General features: G+C 36.8%; 1 protein-coding gene across 1 annotated transcript in view; it reads left to right on the top strand.

The window, feature by feature from the left end:
• Gsk3b (glycogen synthase kinase 3 beta) overlaps positions 1-27,082 on the top strand; it is a 142,246-nt gene that overhangs the window by 57,602 nt on the left and 57,562 nt on the right. Inside the window, exons 3-4 of the mRNA XM_042667341.1 lie at positions 12,682-12,765; positions 21,098-21,208. Coding sequence (XP_042523275.1) covers positions 12,682-12,765; positions 21,098-21,208 — 195 coding nt within the window. The remainder of the gene's footprint in view (positions 1-12,681; positions 12,766-21,097; positions 21,209-27,082) is intronic.

Genomic DNA, 27,082 nt, shown 5'->3' with positions numbered 1-27,082 from the left:
AAGGCTGGTGTGAAAGAATTCTATTGATTGTGCACTTAAAATGAGAATTTTATTGTCTCCATTATGGCAGAAGAAAAAAATAGAGGTATCATATTTGTGGACCTGAATGTCCCCCTCTTTCTGGTTTGCTGTGGCTTAAATGTTTAGGAGAGAAATGAAATAAAAGGTGCAATTGCTTTTCAAGTTTTCTCACTTTTATTTGACTTTACTATTATTTAGCATTTACATTATTCTAAAACCTGTATATTAGTGGTAAATTTAAAAGCATTGTTTAATATTAGTATTGTATTTTTTTGTGTCCAGTAGCTACCTGACATAAAGTTTACAATTCAGTAGTTTGGATAGAGTACAGAATCCTACAACTGTCACCACTGTCTAATTTCAGAGCCTGTTCATCATCTCAAAAAGAAATTCTTACCCATTCACTGTTTGTCCCTTTCCTTTCCTTCTAAGGTTTGGGAAATGGCTAATCTAACTGGCATTTCTGTACATTCATGTATATGGAATCAGACAATATTTGATTTTTTGTAATTGGCTTCTTTCACTTACTGTAATACTTTTAAGGTTAATACCTATTGTTTCATGTTTTTAATAGTTCATTCTTGTTTATCATTGAATAATATTTTAATGTGTGGGCTTATTACACTCTTTGTATGTCTGTTCATCATTTAGGTTGTTTACATTACTTGGGTTCTATACTTGTGTTTTTTGTTTGTTGGTCATGGGGCTTGAATTCAGCCTGGGTGCTGTCCCTCAGCTCTTCAGCTCAAGGCTAGCACTCTACCACTTGAGTCACAGCTCCACTTCCAGCCTTTTCTGTTTATATGGTGCTAAGGAATTGAACCCAGGGCTTCGTGCATGGGTGACAAGCACTCTACCATTGAGCCACCTTCCCTACCCTATACATGTGTTTATAAGTATTTGTATGGACATTTGTTTTGGGCATCTATATCTAGGAGGGAATTTCTGAGTCATAGAGTGATTCTATAATAATTTGAGGAATTCTGAATCTCTTTTACAAAAAATTGTACCATTTTACAATCCTTACCAGTGTATAAGTATTATAATTTCTCCATGCCCTCAAAAACACTCTCAAAAAATTAAACCCATCCTGGTTGGTATAGGGTTTCAACATCATGTGTGTTTACGTTGTGTACATGTGTGTATGTTTTACTGGAGATTGAACTCAGGTCCTCATACATGGAGAGCAAATGCTCTACCAGCAAGCTACATGAGTAGCCTTCCCTTGTCAAATTAATTTACATTTTTCTAATAATTAATGATGTTAACATGTTCTAATGTACTTATTTATTGACCATTTGTATGTCTTAGGAGAAATATCTTTTGGAATCCTTTGCCTGTTAATTTTTTTTTCTATTTCAAGCTTAAAAAATTATTTGACTCTTTTTGCAAGTTTTACTTGGACAGAAAAATGAGTAGAATGCCCATAAAGCCGCCTCCTCCTCTCCTTCTAGTCCCCAAGTTTCTAGTATTACTAATATCTTCTTGTGGAATAGTATATTTGTTATAATCAGTAGGCCAATACTGATACATTATTAACTGTATTTTTACGCATGTTGCTTGTATCATTCTTTTTTATAACTGAGTAATGTACTAAAGGATATATAGTTGTTCAAATAGAGCAGTTTGAACATTCATGTGCAGATTTTTGGGTGGAACAAAAATTTCATTTCCATTAAGTAAATACCTGAGGGTACAATTGCCCTAAATATGGGTGTATTTTGAAGGTGGAGTCAACAAGATTTCCTGACAGAGATAATAATGAGGTTGGAGAAGAAGAAGAATACTGACTTCAAAGCTTTTAGCCTGAGTAAGTGGGAAAGTGATTGAGATTTAAGGATATGGGTAGCACAGATTTAAGGGAGCCCACATTCTGCCTTGGAGGAATTTGATCCTCCTGCTTAAACTTTTCATGTAGCTTGGATTATATGTACATACCGATACACCAAGAGTGGTGGTTGAGATGGAGTCTCACTAACCGTTTGTCCTTGCTGGCCTTGCATCTTAAGCCTCCCATCTCTACCTCCTGAGTAGTGCCACTCTTGAGTAGTAAAGGCGAATGCCACCATAATCAATCTGAATTATAAACTCTTTCAATATTGTGGTCTTCTGTATTGTCATTGTGTGCTTCAATAATGCAATAGTAAATGAAAGTTGGGATGATATTGAGTTCCATTTTCTTGTGGTAATTAAGAGCATGAGTCTGATATATCTGGCTAAATTCTTGTTTAGCTTTTTCCTAGCAAGTTTGTTGTCCATCATGCAGCCCCTCTAAAATTAGGATTCCAGACTTGGTTATTTGATAAGTTTATAGAGCAAATTAAATGAAGTTACAAAGATAAAGCTCTAGGTGCATTAACTGACTCAGTAAATTCTCAGTAATCTTTAATTGTTAGTGTTATGGTTATTACTGCTAAAGTAATACATGATGCAGTACCTAAAGAATGTGAATTTCATCATTAACTTATATGCATGGTCTTCTTAAACTAAGCATTCAAGAACTTGGCTTATATCCTTCCAAAGTAGCTGACAAGAAGTAGAATTCTTTTACTTTAACCCATGAAGGTATCCCCCCCACCCCGTGTCTGTCTCTCTGTCTCTGTCTCTGTCTGTCTCTCTCTTACACACACACACACACACACACACACACACACACACACACACGCACACACACACATCCATTCCCTTTTGTTTCTATAGCTAGTTGGGGCTCTTCTCTTACAACTTTGCTCATTTTCAGTCTTTTGTATTGATTCTCTCCTGTCTTAAGTGTAAGTCATTCTCAGCCAGCACTCTTTATTTAGGCTTGCATAGCACTATTGTCTAGAGTCTATTTTTTGACGTGTGTGTGTGTGTGTGTGTGTGTGCGCGTGCGTGCGTGCGTGCGTGCGTGCGTGCGTGTGTGTGTGTGTGTGTGTGTGTGTCCTTTATAGTTTTTCTGCTTCTTGGAAATCTAGCCAAATTTTGTCTTTTCTTATTTTACAGGCAGTTGTTAAACACTTCTATGGCTTCAAGTACCATTCACATTTTTTGCTACAGCATAAGATGAATGTATTGAGATTGCTTTCTGGAACATTAACCTTGGTTGTTTCTCATTTTATTTCAAATGGGAACATGTCCTAAAACGAGCTTCTTTTCCTGCTTCCCAACTTTCTAGGCCAGTCGACTCTATTGCTATGTAAATAGTCATATAAGTAAAACATCTGAAAAATCTCCTTCCCAATACATTATGAATCCAACAGCAATAGGTGATTAGGTAACTGTTGATCTTTCCTCACAGATCTATTTTCTCTCATAATTTTTCACTATTTCTACTTAACTACTGTCATAGTTATATTTATCCTTCCCCATCTCTTTAAGAAGCCTTCATAGTCAGTGACCTTCCTAAAATAAACATCTTATCAGTGATTCTTTATAGCTTATAATATTTAAAGTTTTCAACATTTTATAAGACGGGCTCTTCTGAGGAATGTTACAAAGAAATATGTACTTTGATTCTCTTCTGTGCCCAGTAACTTATAGCAAGTTGTTCCTTTAATTAAAATATGAAGCATTTGAACACTGAATTTTTGTGTTTGGAACAAAATGTTTTATACATGAAGTTATTTTGAGATTTTTTTTTTAAAAATCCAATTCTAGGGCCTTTAAGGGCTTTTGATTTATTGTGGAATCAAAGCTTTAGACATAAACACTATTTGATCCTAGTGTGATAACTGAAAGTGGAAACTAGAACTTGGATAGAATCTTCAGCTTTTGGAGAAATCTTTAAGACAAAACCTTTGAAGTAAATGCTATTATACTATTTTTTAAATTTTTATTGTTATTAGAAAGGTGATGTACAGAGGAGTTACAGTTACATAAATCAGGTAAAGAGTACATTTCTTTTTGGCTGTCACCCTTCTCTTGCTCTCTCTTAGTTTTTCCCTCCCATCCCCACCCACAAGTTGTATAATTAATTTTCAACATAATATCTAATGAGTACCACTGCTGCATTTGTTTACCTGTGCCCCTCCATATACTAGAGTTTTTGAAAGTGGAGTTTTCTACAGTGAGGAGAAAAGTTCTCCGGATAGAATAAGCTTTGATGAGGAAGAAAAGATGATAGGCAGCCATATACTGCCTACCCTACACCCACGCTATTAAGCTTGCAGATTGTTTCTTCACCTAAAAGTTGGCTTTTCTTTAATTGAACTTTACATAAGAGCACATAAAGTACCCTTCTGGGAATCTTTTGACTCCGTGCTTTTAGTTTCCAGAAATTTTCTTCTTTAAGTGTGTGTTGGCAGTGATGTCAAAAGGAAAAAAAGCCTGTGTCTGTTTTAGAATCTGTTGCGGAGATAACGTACTTAAAGAAGAATAGATTTAGTTTGTGGTTTTACAGTTTTTACTCCATGTCCTTCTAGCCCCATTGTTTCTAGGCTTGTAGAGAGATTATGGTAGTTGGACATTGTGGCACAGAGCTGCTCATGGCATGTTGTCTTAGAAGCAGTGACAGGGAGACAGGAAGGCGTGGGGGGACATAGGTTTTCAGGACATGTCCCCAGTGATCTACTTCTCCTAGCTAGGCCCACATCCCAGTAATGCCATCATGTTAGGAATTTATCAACATATGAATCAATTGTTTATGTCATTTGCTCCTCAATCATTGAGTACCTCAGCTGGAGACAAAGCCTTAATGCATAAACATTTTGGGGGTATTTTATATCCAAACCACAACAGTCTGCATTAGAGATGTATATATTTGAATGGTTATTGGTTAAAGTAAAATAATTTAAATGTATCAGGTTTTCTTATATAGTGATTATTATTGGTTTTTCTTTTTTTTTGTTTTTTTTTGGGGGGGGGTCTGGTTGTGGGGTCTGAACTCCAGGCCTGGGCACTGTCCCTCAGCTCTTCAGCTCAAGGCTAGCGCTCTACCACTTGAGCCACAGTGCCACTTTCAGCTTTTTTCTTTTTTGCTTATGTGGTGCTGAGGAATGGAACCCAGGGGCTCATGCATGCAAGGCAAGCGCTCTACCACTGAGCCACCTTCCCAGTCCATATAGTGATTATTCTGTTTTGAGTAGTTATTTTATTTTATTTTTTTTTTAGTGAGATAGGAATAATACCAAGTACTCAGAAGGCTGAGATGTAAGGATCGTGGTTTGAAGCCAGTCTGCCCAGGCAGGAAAACCTGTGAGACTCTTATTCCTAATTAACCAAAAAGCTGGAAATGAAGATGTAAGTGGTGGAGTGCTGGCCCTTAGCAAAAAAGCTCAGGGACAGTGCCCAAGCCCTGAGTTCAAGCCCCATGACTGGCACAAAAATAAAAAAGAGTATCTAGGAGTATTTGTTGTCTTTTCTTTATTAGAAGAATTGCCTGTTTAGACAGATCATTTTGTAGATAATGGATTTCAGATTTGTGGGGGTAATAATTGGGGATTTGTCTACTATAAACTATAGTCACCCAGCAAGATTTCAGATTTTTAACTATGACCCTAAACTAAGATAAACTGTACATTGTAACTCTGTTCATAGAAAAATAATTAAAACAAGTTTCACTGCCTTCCCTTCAAAGGAAAAGTTCCACTTAATGTATTCTAATCATTTATGGGTAATAATTTTGCTGTAAGTAGCATTTTCAGTTTGTAGGTTTTAATTTTTTAAAACTACTTTCTGGAGATATCCTGCTTCCCCAAGTCAGTTGTGTGTTGCTTTTCCTATATTTGTGATAAATAATTTCTGTTCTTGTATTCTTAGGAGTTTTACTTTCTAGCTTCAGATTATTTGAATGTGATATGCCTAGATGTAGATATCTGTTTCTCATATTTGAGATTCTTTGAGCTTCATTTTTTTTGTGTGTGTGTGTTTCTCCTCTAATTTAGGAAGATTTCAGCTATTATTCCTTCATGTATTTTTCCCTTTTCCTTTCTTGGCTTCCTAATAATTCCTTCGTATATATGTTCCTATGTGTGATTTCTTAAGTCTGTTCGGTTTTTCTGCAGTATTTTTTTGTATGTATTTTGTTGAACTATTTTCAAGTTCACTGATTTATTTTTTAATGCCATTTAAAATCCTGAGCCCTTAGCGAATCTTCCTTTTATTTGGTGCTGGTCCTAGAGTTTGAACTCAAGGCCTGGATACTTGTCCCTTTTTTGCTCAAAACTAGTGTTCTACCACTTGAGCCATACTTCTACCTTTTGGTGTTTAACTGGAGATAAGAGTCTCTCAGACTTTCTGCCCAGGCTGGCTTCAACTCTGATCCTCACATTTCAGCCTCCTGAGTAGCTAGGATTATAGGTGGGAGTCATTGGCACTAAGCGTGAATCTTCCATTTTTTTTTTTAATTTAATTTTATTTTTTTGTGAACATACTGAACAGAGGGGTTACAATTACATGGGCAGGATAATGCATACATTTCTTATCAAGCATTGCAGCCTCCTCCTTTGTTTACCCTTCACATCCCTTCCCTACCTCCCCCCTACCCCCCCCATCCTCCCCCCCCCCACCAACGTTGTAAAGCTCGTTTTCAACATGACCTTGTACTTCTCATTGTTGCAACAGGTCCACCTGTATCCTTAAACGACTTGTTTTTCCCCATCTCCTCCACAAGTTATACTGACATCAAATATAGTGACCATTTTTGTTATTGTAGTTTCAACTCTGATTAATTTTATTTATTTTAAAGTTAAACTTTATTGAAATTCCATGTAATTGTTATCTTTCCTTAATTTTTAAAATATGGTTTCCTATAATTCTTTAACTTAATTGTAGCAGCTTTGTATTCTTTGCTAAATGCAGCAGGTACCCAGTAAGCTTGTATTGACTACTTAAAACAACAACTTGAATATAGGGCGACTTTTTCTGTTGTTTGTATGTCTCACAATTTCAATATTTTACATAATATATAACAACTCCAGAATTTGATTTTTTTCATAAAAAAATCATCTGAAGGTGAATGTCTTATGTCTTTGTAACTTGCCTGATTGTAATGGTAGAACCTTATTCACAGCAGTTAAAAACCCTTCAACTTGGAATTAAAATTTTAATTCCAACTTTTGTGCCTAGTTTCCTTGTGTTTGCACTTTTGTCTACATGGCTTCATTAGATTGTGCTGAAACATAAAGTTTGTAATAGCTTCCATCCTCTTCAGGGGCCTTATTCTGTATGGGAGAGAATGCATTCAAAATTCAGATAGCTTTCAAGTGTTTTGGCTTTTACTGTGTCTGAGACTGTCTAGGGTCTTGCCTGAACATACAGCTTTCAGTCAGCCAGGGATGAGTAGGTTGCTTATTAGGCCCCTATTCTCCTTTCATTTCTAGAATCTTCCTGTTGTATTTCTGAATAGAATATTCCTGTTGTATTTCTGGATATCCTATCTGTCTTTTTTTCTTAGCCAAGACTGAAGCCTCAGCATAGCAGAAATGTAGGGCTCTCTCCCCCACCACACACACTTTGTTTTATATTAATTCGCTGTTTTTTTTTTTTTTCTAATGTCACTAAGCATGAGGTTTTTATTTCTGTTCTATAGCCACCCTTCCTGTTAAAAACACATTTGCATTAAATGGTGGTAGAGGAATGATAGCATCCCATCTACTTCTTGATTTGTTGTTTCTCTTGATCAGTTTCCAGATCTCTGAAATAGTGTGTTTATATAATAAACTCTGGTATTATAGTTGTTTGGGGGGAATAAATTTCCTGATCTTGCCATTCCTCTAGCTGGAAATATCCTTCAAAGTGTTCTATACCCACTTTAATTTAATCTCATTAGGTTTCTTTTACTGTTGTTCTATTGAAACTGTCAGTTTTTTGTTTTTAATCTTCTTATTCAGTCGCTCAGCACTTTGTGTTATTGAAAACTCTTGGTTTCTAAGATGACATTCTCTGTCTTTTCTGTTCCATTAACTACTCTACTCTATTCATTTTTATTTTATGATTCCCACACACAATTTCTTCTCTAAGTTACCATAAGGTCCCCACATTTAAACTATTTAAACCATTTTTACGCAGAGAAAACTTCAGATTCATGTTTCTACCTCGAATCCTTACCTGGCTGAATAAGGATTTTAAATACAGCACCACCAAAAAACCATTTTTGTGTTTAAAATTTTTTTTTATTGTTTTGGAGGTGATATAGAGCGGGATTACATTTACATATATCAGGTAATAAGTACATTTCCTTTCCCACAGTATCATTTGTTGCTTTATTCTCTCCTATTCCCTCTCTCCCATCTTCACCCATGAGTTGCATAGTTCACTTTCATCATTGTCTTTTTCACCGTTTTTCCTTGGATTCTGTTCTCCTCACCTTCTCGTAGATGTGCACATGAATACATTGTATATAAAGTAAAGAATATAGAATCATCAGCAAAAGAAAAACATATTAAGAAAAAAGTCCTTTGTTTTCCTTTCTTTGGAATTTGTTTCAAGATGCATATTATTTTATATGCATATGAAGAAGCGCTTGGGATTGCACCTTTGTGATTCAAGACTATTCTCTTTTGGTCTCGCTGTATGTGAGTATCTCCAATACTCTGTAATTTGTCATATCAGTGCTTTTTAGATCTAACTTCCAATATGAGGGAGAACATGCATCCGCCTTTTGTCTCTCATCTTGGCTTACCTCACTTAATATTCTTTGTTCTAGTTTGCTCTGTATCCTTACAAATGACATTATTTTATTCTTTCTAAGGCTGTGTAAAATTCCATTGTATATAGGTACCACTTTTTTTTTTATCTACTCATCTATTGTGGGGCATCTGGGTTGTTTCCATATCTTGGCTACTGTGAATAGTGCAGTAGTGAACATGGATATGCAGGTGTCTTTATCATATCCTGGCTCATGATGCTTAGGGTAGATGCCAAGGAGAGGTATGACTGGGTCATGGGAAGACCTATGTTTAATTTTCTGAGAAACCTCCAGAGTGCTTTCCAGAGTGGTTGTACATTCCTACCAGCACTGCAGCAGGGTTCCTTTTCTCCCATATCCCCACTAGCATTTGTTGTTGTTCAAATGAAAAATGTTGGCCAGTCTAACTGGGGTAAGATGGTAGCTCAGGATTTGCATTTCCTTTATGGCCAGAGAAGACGAGCATTTCCTCATGTGTTTCTTTGCCATTCTTAGCTCTTCTTCTTAGAGTTTTAGGTATGATGGTGAAGTCTTTGATCCACTCTGAATTGATACTAGTGCATGGTGACAACAAGCAGGGATCCACTTTTAGTTTTCTACATGTGGCTGCCCAGTTTTCCCATCACTAAGTGTTGAAGAGGCTGTGTTTTTTCCACTGTATGTCTTTGGCTCTTTTGTCGAATATCTGATGTCTGTAAGTATGTGATTTTATTTCTGGGTCTTCTAGTCTGTTCCATTGGTCTTCAGGTCTCTTTCTGTGCCAATACCAAGCTGTTTTTGTTATTATGGCTCTGTAGTAGAGTTTGAAATCTAGTATTGTGATACCGCCTGCATTGCTTTTTTTGCCTAAAATTGCTTTGGTCATTCTAAATCTTTTGTTGTTCCACATGAATTTTTGGATTGTTTTGTCTATCATGGTAAACAACATCATTGGGATTTTGATGGGGGTTGCGCTGAATTTGTATATCATTTTTGGCAGTATGGCCATTTTCACAATATTGACTCTACCTATCCATGAACATGGAAGCTCTTTCCATTTCCTGGTATCCTCTTTGATTTCTTTCTTTAGATTTTTATGGTTTTTGCTATAATACCTTTTATATCTTTGATTAGGTTAACTCCTAGTTTTGTGGGGGGGGGGGTTGTTTTGTGTATATATGTATGTGTGTGTGTGTGTTTGTAGTTTTTTTTGAGGCTATTGCAAATGGGATTGTTTCCAAGATTTCCCATTCTGCTTGTACATTGTTGGCATACAGAAAGACTACTGATTTTTGTGGGTTAATTTTGTATCCTGCTTCTTTGCCAAAGTGGATTATTAGTTCTAGGAGTTTGGGAGTAGAGTTCTTTGGGTCGTTGAGGTATAAGATGATGTCATCTGCAGATAGGGATAATTTAATTTCTTCTTTCTCTATGTGGATCCCTTTTATGTCCTTTCCTTGCCTTATTGCTTTGGCTAAGAATTCCAGAACTACATTGAAGATGAGTAGAGAGAAATGACATCAGCATCCTTACTGTGTTGCTGACTTTAGGGGAAACACCACAGAACTCTTGATCCAATTTTAGTCTTCAGAATTACTGTCTTTAGTTTTTAGAATGCTCTTTGGAAAGGTAAACCAGTTCATATCACTCTCCTTGTCCTATTTTCCTTTGAGGGCCATGGCTTCAGCTCTAAGAAGAGAAGACTGCCTTCAAATCCCAGTACTGCTTTATATAGCCTCAAAACCTCCATTGACTGTATATTTTGAGTGAAATTCAGTTTCTTACCATGAATAATGTGAACGTTGCATCTTATTGTCCCTGCCTGCATCTCTGAATATTTTCTACTGTTCTTTCTTTACTCAGATGATGCAAACATGTTATCCTTTAGATTATTTGGTGGTTTTGTGTTTTTGTTTTAAAGAGGAGTACTTTTTCCTCCTTTTTTTGTGGGGGCAATACTGAGATTTGAACCCATGACCTCACACATGCTAGATAGCCACTCTGTCAGTGAACTACACCTCAAATCCTTTTCTAGTGATTATTTTTGAGATGTTGCACTACCTACCTGGGAACATACTTGGACTGTAGTCTACCTTTTTATAGGTTGCCTTTATAGCCAGGATGCCCGTGTGCATGGTGACAGGATGCACCACCACATCAGCTTCAGCTTCTTTCCATGAGAATGGTTCTTTCAATATCTTTTCTGCCCAGGCTGGCCTCAAACTTCAGTCCTTCCATTCAAAGCCTTCGAAGTAGCTAGAACTACAGGCATGAGCCGCTGGCATATGGTTTCCTTTTGGTTATTTCCAAGCCCATCTGTAAATATTTACATTTGGAGTCCCTGTAACCACAGAATTCTGCCTTCAGATCAATAGTTTTAATAGCTATGTATCATGGGAAGAGTGAGTCTTGCTTTAATAGCAGGTTTGTGGTATGTTTGTTTTTCCTGAATCTAGCCACCTAAATGTGAATTGCATAGTATAGGAACATTTTCATGAACAGGTTGAATTTAGAATGGAAATGGAAGTTTTGAAATTAGTAGTTCTTTGTGTTCTGCTATTTGCCAAGGTCAAAAGCTAGAGTCTTACATCAGCTATCATCTTTGTTAAAATAGTTATACTGCCCTGTCACCTTATTGCTTTACTTATGTGCTTAGTAAGTAATGTCTTGATAGATTGTTATACTATAAAAGGAATGTAAAATATCACATTATACATAAGCCTAGACCAGAAGGTCAGTTTAAGGAGTATTTAATTTTTTTTTTTCTGTCTCTGTGGCCCTTAGACATACCTACATTCCTTTTTGATCTCTTTTCCGACCATAACACTACGAATCTTCCTGATTTTCAAGCATATGTTTTGTACTTTTTAGCTCTCTGAATTACATTGATTGAAAATACCTTATGTTTTCCTATTTCTGATTACTTTGACTGTATTGGGAGCTAGAAGATGGGGGAGATGGCAAAAATAGTGACAGGATTAAATATGGTCTAACTAAACTTTTACATGTATGAAAATAGAATAATGTAATTGTTAAATTTATGAAGTGGGGAGGGAGAATGATAGAGCTAATTCATTGAGATACATTGTATGTATGCAATATCAAAAGGAATTGCCCCCTACTATAAAATTAATATATTTAGTTGTATTATATTGCTATTTAGTGTTTGTTTTTTAGAAAGAGTGAGCATACATTTGTATCTTCCCAAACTATGGCCTTTCAGTTGCTAGTATGCTGTATTTTACCTCTTTCTAAAACTAAACTGAGCTCTTTCCATGTTTATACCTTTTCAATTGTTTATATCTCATATAAACATAAACAATAAATATATTAGCCAAAAATTTTGCACTAGTAACAATTTCAAGTACTTCTTACAAACTGTAGACCATGCTCCATACCCTATTTGCAGTCAGTAGACTAACATTTTTGCAAAATACAATACAAATGAGTTACTGAAAGCTTTTTTGAAGGGGTCGGGGTTGTGATACTAGAGTTTGAATTCACATTCTTGAGCTCCTTAGCTAGCTTGCTCAGCTGGCTTGAGCCATGCCTCTTTTTGCTGGTTTAGAAATGAAGTTGATTGAAAGCTTAGACAGGCCTCCTGATCTCAACCTCCTCAGTTGTTAGGATTACAGACAAGAGCCACCAGTGGCAGTCCCTCAAAAGAAAACATTAAAAAAAAATAGGTTCCAATTCTTAGAATCAGATTTATAGATATAACATTATTCTCAAATTGCTATAAAAATTCTAAAAACTTAATTTCTACATTTATATTCTTGCTGAGAGTAGTTCATTGACTTCTAGCAAATACTTTGTACAACAATACTAATCCACAGATTGCTTTTTTGAGACAGGATGTTGCTGTGTACCTCAGACTGACCTTGAACTTGTAGTCCTCCCGCCTGAGCCTCCCCTGCCCAGAGTTTACAGTTGGGGGCCAACATACCTGGCTCACTATGTTGCATATTTGTAGTCAGATGTTTGTAATGTTTGGTGTTATATCAGAAGCATCTAAGTCATAATAAAGAGTTTGTAAAATATTTTAAGAATATTTTCCTATGTTTCCCTTTCAGAATCGAGAGCTCCAAATCATGAGAAAGCTAGATCACTGTAACATAGTCCGATTGCGTTATTTCTTCTACTCAAGTGGTGAGAAGGTAGGTCTGACAAAACTATTCACTAAATACTGTGATAAACACTTTTCTAAATAACCTTTCCCTGCCCTCCATCTCCATAAAATAGTTTGTGTAATGGAATGGAACAATGCAAAGCACAGGCCACAGTGGCTCTGAACCTGAATATGCTCATTGAAACTATTAGTTGTATCAAGAAAATATTAATGCGAAATAAAAGAGGATGTACTTTTAAGAATTGTCTCAGCCAGGCAGTATGGTATTGGCTTTTAATCTCAGTACTTGAGAGAGATTGAGGCAGGAGAATATTTAGGCAAGCCTGGCTGCATAACAAGTCTGTCTTTAGGAGAAAAGAGAGGGGGTGAAAAGAGGGTAATTAGAGAGGAAGGAAGGAGCGGGGGAGGGAAAGCATTTTCTCTTTTTTTAACACCTACCTTTAGTTTTCAAGCAAATTAATATTTTTCATTAATATTTTTGTGTCATTTATATATTTATGAAACCCTCTGATAAATTCTTTTGGAGGGAGGAAAGTTGAATCATTTTGTTAAGTGGAACAACTACAGAGAAGAAAGAAGGAAGAGGACTGGTTGGACTAGATTAAGAGTTAAATATTATAAGGTAGTTTAACCAATCCATAGCCAGGGAAGAAGCTGAAAAGGGTATCATATTACAGAGCTCATCATATGTAGTGACTATTTCTGATCACATTTAATTCTACAAAAGTAAGGGATGTCTGTGACCATGCTGTGAATCCTTTACCCATTTTCTTTTCTCCTCAGAGGGACAGTAACTAGTGTCATTATATACATTGAAGCTGGAAGCAAAGAAAACTAGTTTCTTCTGTCCATCTTTTTTATCTTTCTGCCTGTCACTTTACCTTCTGCCAGATTTCAGTCTGTCACTTTTCCCCCTTCCCACCTATCTTACTGGTTTAAGGTGGAAGGTAGAGAAATAACTATTCAATCGCTTGATTTGTGCATGACTACGGAAAAATTAAGCCTTTGAATAAATTCACTTGACATTTTGGAGTTCACATTTCACACATGTAGTTAGTATCTAATTGGTCTTAGATCCATCGTGCCTGTTGATTTGTAGCTCATTGTTCTTTTGACTTAAAATAATTTTTCTAATGTCACAGGTTTTTTGGTTTTTTTGTTTGTTTGTTTGTTTTTGTCGGTTGTGGGGCTTGAACTCTGGGCTTGGGCGCTGTCCCTCAGCTCTTCAGCTCAAGGCGAGAGCTCTACCACTTGAGCTATAGCACCACTTCCGGTTTCCTAGTGGTTTATTGGAGATAGGAGTCTCACAGACTTTCCTGCCTGGCTGGCTTTGAACTGCGATCCTCAAATCTCAGCCTCCTGAGTAGCTTGGATTACAGGCATGAGCCACCGGCCCGGCACAGGTTGATTTTCTTAAATTGGCTTATATTAGTTACATAGGAGAGAATGTCATTGTTACATCTCCACACATATTTACACTGTTCCCCAGTCAATCCCACCCCTTAATCACAGTCTTTCTTCTTTCCTCTAAAATCCTATCATCCCCAATAGGGTTTCATTGTTTTGTTTTAATAATTTTGCAAATCTTCTATAGTATTCAACCAGATTTGCTAGTTTGCCTTAAACTTATTTACATTATTTAAGAATCCCTCCCTTTGAAACAAAGCCTATGACAGGATATCTACATAAGTCATACAATATAATGATATTCCTGTCTACAGCATGTCATAGCTAATTCATTTTAACCATAATTAACACATTGATCCTTTATTGGTATTTGCTTCTCAGTTCCTTTTTTAAAAAACAAATGTAAATGATATTTCACCTTTTATTAGCCCTCATAAATATTATGAGTTCTTTTTTTCATGATCCTTTTCCCCTCTTAACCTAGCAAACTTTTTGTTCCTGTCTTTAATCTTATGTGTTTTGATGGCCTCCTTACAAAGCTTCTAAACATTTCCTCATATGTGTGTGTGTGTGTATGTGTGTGTGTGTGCGCACACATACATACATAAAATTCCTAGAATACCAGACACTATTTAATTCTTTGCAACTATTCGATTTAATTTAACTTTTCTTAAGTTAAAGATTAGAGAATAAGGATTATTAGACCTTTGGATTCAGTGGTTTACCTGTCTAGTTGTAGCTAGTGGGAAGCCTCCATCAGTCAGCCTGGTTTAACCCTGATTTAATCCTGCCTTATTGGTGGCAGTTGACTGGCTATTATCTTGAGAGAGTACCTGAGAAGAAGAGTTACATCCTGCTGCTGCTCACAGCTTCCTATGTATCATAAATATTTTTATATATGCAGAGAAATTATTAACCAAAGTTAGTAAGAAGGATAGTGAACCTCACTGTTAGCAAAAGAAACACACTTTCAAATATTTTATATATCTCAGAACTATTTTTTGAGCATTGTAATTTTATTCAAGTTAAAGATAAAGACACATTTGTTTGGGGTAGCTCCATGAAAAAATACAGGAAGAGATGGAGAAGAAGGGAGGTAGTGATCCTTTGTCCCCAAACAAGAAAATTGTCTAAAGATACACATAACTATACAGGTTCAACACTCCAAATCTTCCAGCTACTTAAAGGATCACTTCAGTGACCCTAAAAATGATCTCCATTTCTTGAGTTGTTCTGATAGGAACAACTAAGTTAATTCTACCATAGGAGAGGGTGAGTTCTGTTCTCGAGATGAACACTCTGATTTTCTTAGGAGAGGATTCTGTTGCTGCTTAAATAAGGACCTTAGCACCTCTGGCATTTGTACTTACATCTAAATATGGCAGTCCTGTTTTGGTAGGCATTTTTCTCGCAGAAGCTTTGTGTATTTGTGTATGTCTAAGAGGAGTTTTAAATACTGATCAGGTATTTTGTAGGATGTTCATTTGTAGTTATAGGTTTTTGGGAAGAACACCAAATGGATGGTGTCCTTCTTACCATATTCTATCATGGTATATACTGTTAGCATGATATATGACTGCTATTACTGACTTCCCTTACCAGTCTGCCATAGTGAATTTGAGCTTTCTCCACTGTAACCCCCTTGTCACCCCCCATCTTCCTCTTTCTATACTACTTGCAGTCACTGTAGATCACTGTAAGAAGAAGTAGCTATGTTCTTATACTCTCTTTTTTTTCTAACACTAGAATAGCAACATAAATTGTTGATGTGTTTTGTCTTATTTTGGTTTGTTTTGCATGCCAAACTTATCTCTTATTTCCCATTTATGTGTAAATTTTAAATTATATTATTATTGTCATTTTTTGAGACAGGGTCTTGCTATGTGTGACCCAAGCCAATCTCAAACTCACTTTATAGCCAAGTCTTGCCTAGAACTCACATTCTCCTGGCTCAGCTTCTCATATCCAGTTTTGTCCTATTTATTAATGTGGTTAGTCACTTGTTTACATTTGTGGACTCATGTATATGCATTTTATTGCTAAAAATTTCTCTTTATAACTGTAAGCCATTTTATTTTCCTTGATCTCAGAAGTCATTCTGGGGATAAAGACATCATATTATTATCTATTTTACAAAGGTAGTGCTGAGTTGTTGATGGTTGGGTTCAAAAGTTTGTTCTTTAGAGCAGGGTGCCAATGGCCCATACCTATAATCCTAACTACTCAGGAGGCTGAGATGTAAGAATCTGTAGTTTCTAGCCAGCCTGGACAGATATGTAAAAGACATTCCTATTAACCAGCAGAAAGTCAGAAGTGGAAGCATAGTTCAACATCAGCTGTAAATAGAAAAGCCAAGCAAGAGATCATGAGGCTGTGAGAACCCCAGTAACTGTCTCTGTCTCTGTCTCTAGACAGTCTCTGTCTCTGTCTGTCTCTCCCCTCCCTCCCCCCCACATTCTTTTTTTCTTATAATGTCTGTGTATGGCTTTAATGTGGCATTCATAGAAGAACATCAATGATCAGAATATAATCATAAAAGTGATAACAAGCCTGGTACCAGTGGTGTACACTTAGCTACTCAAGAGGCTGAGATCTGAGGATTGCAGTTCAAAGCCAGCCTGGGCAGGAAAGTCCATGAGACACTTATGTCCAGTTAAGCAACAAAAAAGCCAGAAGCGGAAGTGGGGCTGAAGTGGTAGTGTCATCTTTGAGCAACAAAGCTAAGGGACAGTTTCCAGGCTCTTGAATACAAGTCCTAGTACTTCTACACGTTCCCCCCCACCCCCTCACCCCCAAAAAAAGATAATAAGGAAAGCCAGACATCAGTGGCTCACTCCTGTAATACTAGCTACAAAGGAGGCTAAGATGTGGATGATCAGGATATTTTTTCAAAGCCAGCCAAGACAAAAAGATCAAGAGACTCCATCTCTAAAATAACTAGCAGAAAGTTGGGCTGGAGACATGGTTCGAGTGGTAAGATGCCATGCCAGCCCTGATTCAAACCCCTGTGTTCTTGGGGGGAAAAAAGTGATAACAAGGAAAACTAGGCCATCGTACAGAATCTTTGCTAAATTATGTGTCACATAATTTTTTGTGGAACTTTCTGTATCGATCTAGGCTTTATATTTGTTTCAAAGGATGCTTCAGTGACTCCATGGCCTGTTTTGGAAGCCTAGTAACATTTCTTTGAAATTAGAATTTAGTCATTTTGCTAGTGCATTAAGTATTTTCAACCTCTGCATTTGAAATCATGTTCTTCATGGATTATATTTTTCTTTAAAATTTTCATGGGTTACATTTTTCAAACATTATTATGGAGGTGATGTACAGAGGGGTTACAGTTACATAAGTCAGGTAAAGAGTGCACTTCTTTTTGGACAGTGTCACCTCTTCCTTCACTGGATTGTATTTCTTTTTTCTTTCCTTTTTTTTTTCTTTTTTTGTATCCAGTTGTGGGCCTGAACTCTGGGCCTGCATGCTGTCCCTCAGCTCTTCAGCTCAAGGCTGGCGCTCTACCACTTGAGCCACAGCACCACTTCCGGCTTTTTTTTTCTGCTTATGTGGTGCTGAGGAATCGAACCCAGGGCCTCATGCATGCAAGGCAAGTGCTCTACCACTGAGCCACCTTCCCAGCCCCACTGGGTTGTATTTCTATATTTATAACTAATCCGTGAGTCTTTTGAAATTCACGTTAGTATTCTAAGAGAGATTATGCCAAAATAATATCAGACCTCAGATGGGTCAGAAAATTACAGATGCTATAAATGATGAGGCCTGGTCCTCTTTCTTTTTTTTCTTCCTAAAATGAACTTATTTTATTTTTTATTTTATTGTCAAGTTGATGTACATAACTTAGTTATGTAAGTAAGGTAGTGAGTACATTTCTTTTTTTTATACATACATTCTTGTAACAGGTCTAACTAAATTGAGTTATATAGTTTCTAGTGTAAACAGAAAATGATTAAGCAATATGTTATTGAAAATTGAAAACTGTTAGGAGTTGTTTAATTTTTTTTCCCATCTGCTACTGTGAATTAATTATTGATTTGTATAGAAAGATTAAAGATGAGATTAACAAGAAACTTGATTAAAAATGGACAAAAGTTCTGAATAGACATGTTCTCCATAAAGCCCTGAAAATTGCCAGTGGGTTTGCAAAGTTGTGTTTAATACAACTTCTATGCTAGATTAATGCTTTGTGAGCAGAAGTCATTAGAGAAATGTAATTAAAAATTACTATGATACTACTTCATAACTATTATAACTCTTATCAAAAAAATCAAAAGAAACCAGGTGTGGTGGTAATGGCTTGTAACTCCAAGCATTTAGGAGTTTGGATTTAAGTCTAAGGCCAGTCTGGGGGTACTGCAGATAGTAAAAACCTGCCCTTCATTACTTTTTTTAAAATATATTTTTATTGTGAAAATACTGTACAGAGGGGTAACAATTACATGGGTAAGATAATGAGCATATTTCTTATCAAGCATTGTAGCCTCCTGCTTTGTTTCCCCTTCCCGACCCTTCGTATCTCCCCCCCTCCCCGTCCTCCCCCACCTAAGTTGTAAAGTTTGTTTTTCGGTGAATACATTTCTTATTGAACTTGTTACTCCTCCCTCATTTTTCTCTCTTTTCCCCTCCCTTCCTCTTCTTTGTTCTTGAAATATCAGTGTCCCTCACTTCCTGAGTGATGTTTGCAGGAAAATGTTGCTGATTTCTTTCTATAAAATGTTTCCAGGGATTGAACATTGTTCTCTCCCCTCATAGATTATTCCTGTGATTGCTTAATTTGCATTAAAGCATTTATAAATTTAATAAAAATGTTTACTTAAGATCATATTTCTCATGGTAAATTAGAGCATTGAACCTATAGCAGATACACTAGTCTGTTTTGCCAATATTATTAATAAAACATGCTGTCTAAATAGGCGATCATCCGTACTTCTATGTGGTCAGAACTATACGAAGAAGTAGAATTGCCTTTATTGAGCTATACAGTTCTCCTGGTATATAATACTCTTTGCATTAGTATCTCAAGTTGATTGTTCCTTGAGCCTTCTGCTTCAACATCTAAGATCAAGATGTCTTTCTAGTCATAGCAAAAGAACCACAAAGATAGCAAGACAGGATTTTTTTTTTTAGAAAGCACAGATTCACCTTGAGGCAGTCTATAGGTTTTTATTATCCAACAGGGTAGGATGTGTAATGTCTAACAGTTCAAACTTGGGACTTTCTTGTGGCCCTCCCCAAGAAGTTTAGTAATTGCAATGATTTCCTGTGTGTGGGAAGTAGTTATATGCCTCATATGAGAAGATGATGGCTAGATGCTGCGCATTTGATTTTTTTTTTTTACCGTTCTGGTTTAGTACCACTAGTTAAAAGTCAAACTTATAGTGGTCATTGTGTCCCTCAAGGCACCTTGATGAGGGAAGTGTGCTCGTAAGGAATCTTAACTGCTCATTCAATGTTTTGGTCTCAGATGGTTGATTCCACCTCCACCTCTACTAAGAGGGAATGGAATCCATAGCCAGGGGCATTTCAACTGCATTATTTACATCTACCATTTAATTTCCAGTGAATCACTGTCATTTGATCTTGCTACTGATATTTTGACTTTAATTATTAGGCTTTATATTTATCTTTGTTAAATTTCATATAACAGATTTGTTCTGTCATTTTAGCCTAACTAGAGCCCTTGAAGGGTTTTAAAGTTTGTTTTTTTGGTGGGAGGGGATTCTCTTTTGTAATTTGTTTTGTTTTGTTTTTATGGAACTAGGGGGTTGAACATGGAGCCACGTGCTTGCTAGGTAGGCACTCATCACTTGAGTCACTTCCCTAGGCTACCCCCATCTTTTTTTTTTTGTTTTTTTTTTTGGTCAGTTGTAGGGCTTGAGCTAGGGCCTGGCTGCTGTCCCTGAGATCTTTTTGCTCTCTACCACTCTGAGCCACAGCTCCTTTTCTGTTTTCCTAGTGGTTTTGTTTTGTTTTTTTGGAGATAATAGTCTCACAGACTTTTCCTGTCTGGGCTTGCTTGCTTTGAACCATGATCCCCAGATCTCAGCCTCCTGAGCCATCAGTGCCTGCCCTCTAGCCCCTTTTGTACTGGTTATTTTCAAGGGAGGTTGGGTTCTCTGGTTTGTGATCCTACTTGTGTTGACGAAGATGACAGATGTCTGCCATTGGGCCCAGCCATTTTGCATCCCACACGGACGGGACAAGGGACACGTACCACTACACTGAGCCATTGGTTAAAGTGGTCTTGGAGTCTTCTTTTTGCCTAGGCTAGCCTATAACCTTAGCACCCCAATCTCTACACTTCCTAACCTCCTCCCCCCCCAAATAACTAGGATTATAGCTTTGAGCCACAATACCAGGCTTATTCTGATTTTAAGAATGCTTTTAGATAGCTATGTGCATGGGTTAGGATCTCATCCATTCCTTCCTTGGTATTCTATTCCTTCCTTAAAGAATGAGAATGTTTACCCTATGCCTATCCCACTGTTGTATACTAAGCATATGTAGCTTGGCATTTTTATTTTATAGAGGGGGAAGGCTTATCTGGATCTCAGGATATTTTAGAGCTGGATTTTTGAGCAATGTTTGAATGGTTTATTAGAATTATGAGAACTTATACACTGAGTAATAGTGTTCATTTGAAAAAAATTAGCTTCAACTTCTATATAAATGACCTAACACCTCAGAATCACAATTCCTTGCATTCTACTTCTACAGGTTGAATAATTCTTATCTCTTTATATGAAATGCTTGAGACCAATTCTTAAATTTGCTTCTATAGAATGAAGTATTCTATGGTGTTCAAGTCTAAGCATGAAATACATTCATATACAACTTATATGTGTGATATACTCATAAGCAACTTAATATAATTTTACTCCCATTTGAACACTTAAGCTAACTTCTAATCTGTTTTTTTGTTTTATAATAAATTCTTTCAGAAAGATGAAGTCTACCTTAACTTGGTGCTGGACTATGTTCCGGAAACAGTATACAGAGTTGCTAGACACTATAGTCGAGCCAAACAGACACTCCCTGTGATCTATGTCAAGGTATGTAAAAGTAACAATTCCTTTTTTTTTTTTAATTTTTTTTTCTTTCATGCGATTTTTTTTGGGGGGGGGGGGGGTGTCCGGTCATGGAGCCTGAACTCTGGGCCTGGGCACTGTCCCATAGCTCTTCAGCTCAAGGCTAGTACTCTACCACTTGAGCCACAGCACCACTTCCGGCTTTTTTCTTTTTGCTTATGTGGTGCTGAGGAATCGAACCCAGGGCCTCTGGCATGCAAGGCATGCGCTCTACCACTGAGCCACCTTCCCAGCCCCACAATTTCTTATTTTATTGTGAGCCAGGCAGGGTTAATACTGGGTATGTTTTAATTAATTACTGCTTTAAATACAAGGGGGGAAATTGCAAAGAAAGAATTTGTAGAGTTCCTTATTCATGTACAATTTTAAAACAAAATTTTAAAAAAGTTTTTTTAACTTTTATGCAGTGGAGAGGCTAGTTGTGGACTTTGAACTTGGTGTTGTGCTTGCTGAACAGATATTCTACTGCTTGAGCTATGCCCCCAGCACTATTTTTTTTTTTTTGGCTTTAGTTAATTTTTGGTTTGGATTTTGTGGGATTTTTTTTTTTTTTTTTGGTGTAGGCAGATCTTGGACCACAATCCTACTGTCAACTTATTTGTTGAGATGGAAGTTTTGCTAACTTTTATCCTGGCATAGCCTTGATCTTCAGTTTTCCCAATCTGGGATTACAAGTGTGTATAACCCTAGCTAGCCAAGAAGTCTTCACTTTTTAAACTTTTATGACTGATAAAGTACACTGATTTTTTTTTTAATGGAAATTGCAGATTTTAATTCTGATAGCCATGGCACTTAGCCATTGTCATTTTGTGTTAATGTCTAATGTCTTTATTATGCCTCAGACCAAAACAAGAGCATTATGATACAAACTTGCATACATAGAATTATATAATTATAAGTATAAACAAGTTCAGTGTTTATTGACATTTATAGATACATTTATTGCAACTGTATCAGAAGTATAAATGTTTAGCGAGTTTTTCTCCATATTCTCAAAAGTGGGAGAGCATTGGAGGTTTAACTGGTGGAGCACTTGCCTATAGCTCAAGACCCTGTATTTAAAAGCCCTAGAGAAATATGCGAGGCACAAAAAGGGGGAAGGAAAAGAACTGGGTGGGGGAGGGCATTAGGGAAGAGTTGGAGGGAGGCAGAGGGAAGGGGAAAGAAATATTTTCATTAAATATAATTGACATATACTTTTAAAAACTAGCAGTAATATTCTTGTGTTTTATGTTCAGAATTGAATTTTCTTCATTGTTACATTTTTTTTTTTCTTTTATTTAGAAGTACTGGGGTTTGGGTCTGGGAATGTGGTTTATTGGTATAGCGCTTGCTTTGTATGCATGAAGCCCAGGATTTGATTCCACATAAACAGAAAAAGCCAGAAGTGGTGCTGTGGCTCAAGTGGTAGAGTGCTAGCCTTGAGCCAAAGAAGCTCTGGGACAGTGCCCAGGCTCTAAGTTCAAGCCCCAGAACTGGCCAAAAAAAGTGCTGGGGTTTGAAATTGGGGCTTTGCATTTCCTAGGCTGGTGGTCTACCACTTGAGTCACACCTCCAGCCCTGTTTTTGTCCTGCTTGTGTTTGAGGTAGGGTCTTGCTTTCTTGTGGCACATGCCTGAGCCATTATGTGCCTACTTTAGGCTTCCTGTCAGCAAAATGATGGTATATACCACTGCATCTTTCAAACTTTTTTGCCCTGACTGGCTTGAATCTACAGCCCTCTTAACCTCAGCTTCTCAAGTAGCTAGGGTTACAGGTAGGAGCTACTGGCACCTGGCTAATTATTAACAGTTTTAGACTTGAGGAACATTAATAGTAGAATTTCTTTTAATACTTTTGGTAGCTAGTTCAGTTTGTGCAAGGATTTCAGGAGTCCTATTGAACTGAACTGGAGATTAAAAACTGATTTCAGTATAATTTGACTAAGGTTTATCAAAATTTGTTTTAGGTTATAATTAAATTGATAGTAGTAGGAATTAAAAGACATACAGATTTTCTCATAGATTTGTTTTCTTCTCATTTTAGAGCAGCAAATCCTATTTTCTTACTAACACATAGTGTATCTTTTTGACCTCCCTAAATCTAAGGTAATCAGTCTTTGAAGATCTTAGTTTAGAGTAATGATAATTTGTACCTTCCTCACAGTGCAGAATGTTGATAGATATATGAATCACAAAAAACACTAGATTTGGTTTCTAAAGATCCAGTTCTGAAGCCCAACATGCTGTTGGTAAAAGTCATTCATTGTCTTTCACATTTGTAAAACTATTTCTTTCCTCCCCATGATATAGCTTTGCTGGGGTGCAAAATGAGTCTAAGATAAGAGAAAACGTTGTGGGGCTGTAAGTAGAAGTCATAGAAGGCCTTAACATGACCAGAAATGGCATATTAAGGACATTCAGCCAGGTGTGCATATTATTAAGACTAGTTTTTGTTTCAGATCTTTAATTCAGCAACTAAGTACAAACTATTACATAGTAATTTAATATTTAGCAACGGGTTTCATTATTCCTTCTGTAGGCAAAAAAAAACAACTACATAAGTTAACAGTAAATAAGGTAAAACATTATAAAAGTGGTTCAGAAGCTAGGAATGTCAGGTACTTTTTTGGGGGTGGGTCCGGTCGTGGGGCCTGAACTCTGGGCCTGGGCGCTGTCCCTCAGCTCTTCAGCTCAAGGCTAGCGCTCTACCACTTGAGCCACAGCGCCACTTCCGGCTTTTTTCTTTTTGCTTATGTGGTGCTGAGGAATCAAACCCAGGGCCTCATGCATGCAAGGCAAGCGCTCTACCACTGAGCCACCTTCCCAGCCCTCAGGTACTTTTTAATTGTCAGATCTCTTTGAAAAAAAGAATAAGTTCTGATGAATCTACTCTCCATGTTTATATATATTGCTTCATAGATCAGGGTTGATCTATGTACCTCTTTCCACATTACTTAAACTAAGATATGCCAAATGATTTTCTGTTCATTTTTACCTGCAGAAATTTTGCTCATTTAAACATCTTTTCTTTAAGCACTTGTTTCAACTGAAGATTTCAAGGATATATAATACTAGAGCAAACAATAATTAACCCCCATATATACCCATCATACAGCTTTAACAGTATTACTTCATAACCAATTTCATCTTATCTGTACCACCCTCAACTCTATTCCCATTATTTTATATGCCCCTTATTTATTATTATTTTCTTATGTAAATGCTCCAGTATTTTTTTATAAAAATAGAAACAAAGATACAATACTATTTTCATTCTTTATAAGATAGTACTTTATCAATACCATTAAATAAATTGTCTGTGTATGTATTAAGTAGCGGGGCTTGAACTTAGGTTCTGAGAACTGTTCCTCAGCTTCTTTGCTCAAGGCTGGTGCTCTATCACTTTAGCCATAGCTCCCTTTCTGATTTTTTTTTTTTTGTGTGTGTGTGGTTAATTGGAGATAAGAGTATCATGGACTTTCCTGCCTGGGCTTCAAACTGAGATGTTCAGATTTCTTCTCCTGAGTAGATAGGATTACAGGTGTGAGCCATGAGTGCCCGGTAAATATCCCATTTATATTTCCCATGTTTCACAATTTTATGTTTTGTTTCACAAAACACTAGCCTCATTATACTTGATAACTTAGAACTGTGTTCAAACTGTTCATTCAAAAATTATATATTTGAATTGGTATCCAGTTAAGGCCTTTTTATTATGTACCTTTAATATTTCTTTAAATCTGTAGGTTCTTACCTTCTCACACGTTGTGGTTAAAGAAACCAGGAGATGCTGGATGCTGGTGGCTCACACCTGTAATCCTAGCAATTTAGAAATTTAGATCCGAGGATTATAGTTTGAAGCCAGCCTGTGCAGGAAAGTTCATGAGACTCTTTATGTTTAATTAATCACCAAAAAGCTGGAAGTGGGGCTGTGTGTGGCTCAAGTGGTAAGCACTAGCCTTGAGCATAAAAGCTCAGGGACAGCACCCAGGACATGAGTTCAAGTCCCAGGAGCAGCACAAAAAGAAATGAAACAAGTTAGGTCTCTGTTTAATTGATTGGATTTCTATAGTATAAGAGAACCCGAGAATATTGTCAGGCCAAAAAGCAAGAAAACTATCAAATGATATCAAGAATCATGCCAAACACTTAAAAACATACAAACAAGAAATTACTTTCCAGGCCACTTAACTTATGAAGTATTCTATGGAGCTAACTAATTAAAAGTTTTGATAAGTGAAAGGTGGGAATCAAATACATATGTCTTGTCTTTTTTTTTTTTTTGGGTCTGGTCATGGGGCCTGAACTCTGGGTCTGGGCGCTGTCCCTCAGCTCTTCAGCTCAAGGCTAGTGTTCTACCACTTGAGCCACAGCGCCACTTCCAGCTTTTTTCTTTTTGCTTATGTGGTGCTGAAGAATCGAACCCAGGCAAGTGCTCTACCACTGAGCCACCTTCCCAGCCCATGTCTTGTCTTTTTATTCTAACTATCTTAGGATACAAATAGGGGAAGTTTTTCTTTATAGAACTTATGGTATATATTTTTGGGGAAAAATAGATGTATTACATCTTCAAAACAGTCCCAATACTATGACCTCCAACTGAGACTCATTTAAGATTCTTGTACAGCTCCTTTAATTCCTTATTAGATCCTGTTAGGGATGAACTGTCAAAGTTCTTTGTGTTACAGATTTTGTTTAATTTTTTTTTAATTACCTGGGCACCTAGTGGCTCCCTCCACTAACACCCAGGAACATGGATTGAGCCCAGAGGATCAGGACCAACCAGTGTGACACCTAGAAATTCTACTTTTCAGCAACAAACAAATAGCGGGGTGTGAGTGGCTTCCCTAGCATTGAGCAAAAATGTTAAGAGATAGTGCAGAACATACTCAATATTCCTAGGAAAAAAGTGAAAATCAATTATAAGGAAATGCAGTTGCTACTGTGGTACCAAACATGACTTATTTGTCATACATTGACAATGGTCTGTTACCATATTGTCTGAACCTTTCTGCCTCTTGTTTTATAGTACTCCTTGTTTTGTAATTGATAACCATTAATACCTTAAAAAGGTTTTGAGCATCTTTCCTTTTCTAGTGAGCACCTTTCAGAGTTTAATGGGTCTTATAGTGTTTCTCTAATATAGATGATTATCAAATCATTGTTAGGAACTTGATGTTTGTTTGTTTTGCAAGTCCTGAGGCTTGAACTCAGGGTCTGGGCACTGTCCCTTAACTTTTTTTGCTCAAGGCTAGTGCTTTACTCTTGAGCCACAAGTTCTACTTCGGGCTTTTTGGGTCCTTAATTGTTGAAGTAAGAGTCTTCACACACTTTGTTGCTTGGGCTTGGTTTCGAACTGTAATTCTCAGAGCTCATTCTCTTGAGTAGCTTGGCTTACAGATGTGAAGCCACCAACACCGTTTGTTTTTACAAGGTAGAATTTCTAGATATCATCCTAGTTGGCCCTGAACTTTTGGGCTCAAGCCATCTTCCTACATTAGCCTCCCAAGTAATTGGGATGACAGGCGTGTACCATGATAGCAGGCTTAAAAGTTTTATTTTGTTTAAATGGAAAAAAGCTTGGTTGAGGACAAGATTTGAATATATAAAAGAGCTGGATGCATTTTTTTCCTTTGAAATAATAAAACAGTTATTATTTGTCTTAACCATGTTGTCTCAAAAAGAGAAAACACTAGGCTCACGTTATACTTGATAACTTAGAACTATGTTCAACCTGTTCATTCAGCCTTAATTTCCTCTCATCTATACAATGAGAATAAAAGTGTGCTCATAGAATCACTGTAAGAATTAAACAAATAGGGACAAATGCATCCTAAGAATGTTATTCTATTTGCTG

Source organism: Dipodomys spectabilis, unplaced genomic scaffold (genome assembly GCF_019054845.1).
Source record: "Dipodomys spectabilis isolate Male_0828 unplaced genomic scaffold, ASM1905484v1 ptg000017l, whole genome shotgun sequence".
Taxonomy (NCBI): domain Eukaryota; kingdom Metazoa; phylum Chordata; class Mammalia; order Rodentia; family Heteromyidae; genus Dipodomys; species Dipodomys spectabilis.
This window is presented reverse-complemented; position numbering and strand designations above follow the sequence as displayed.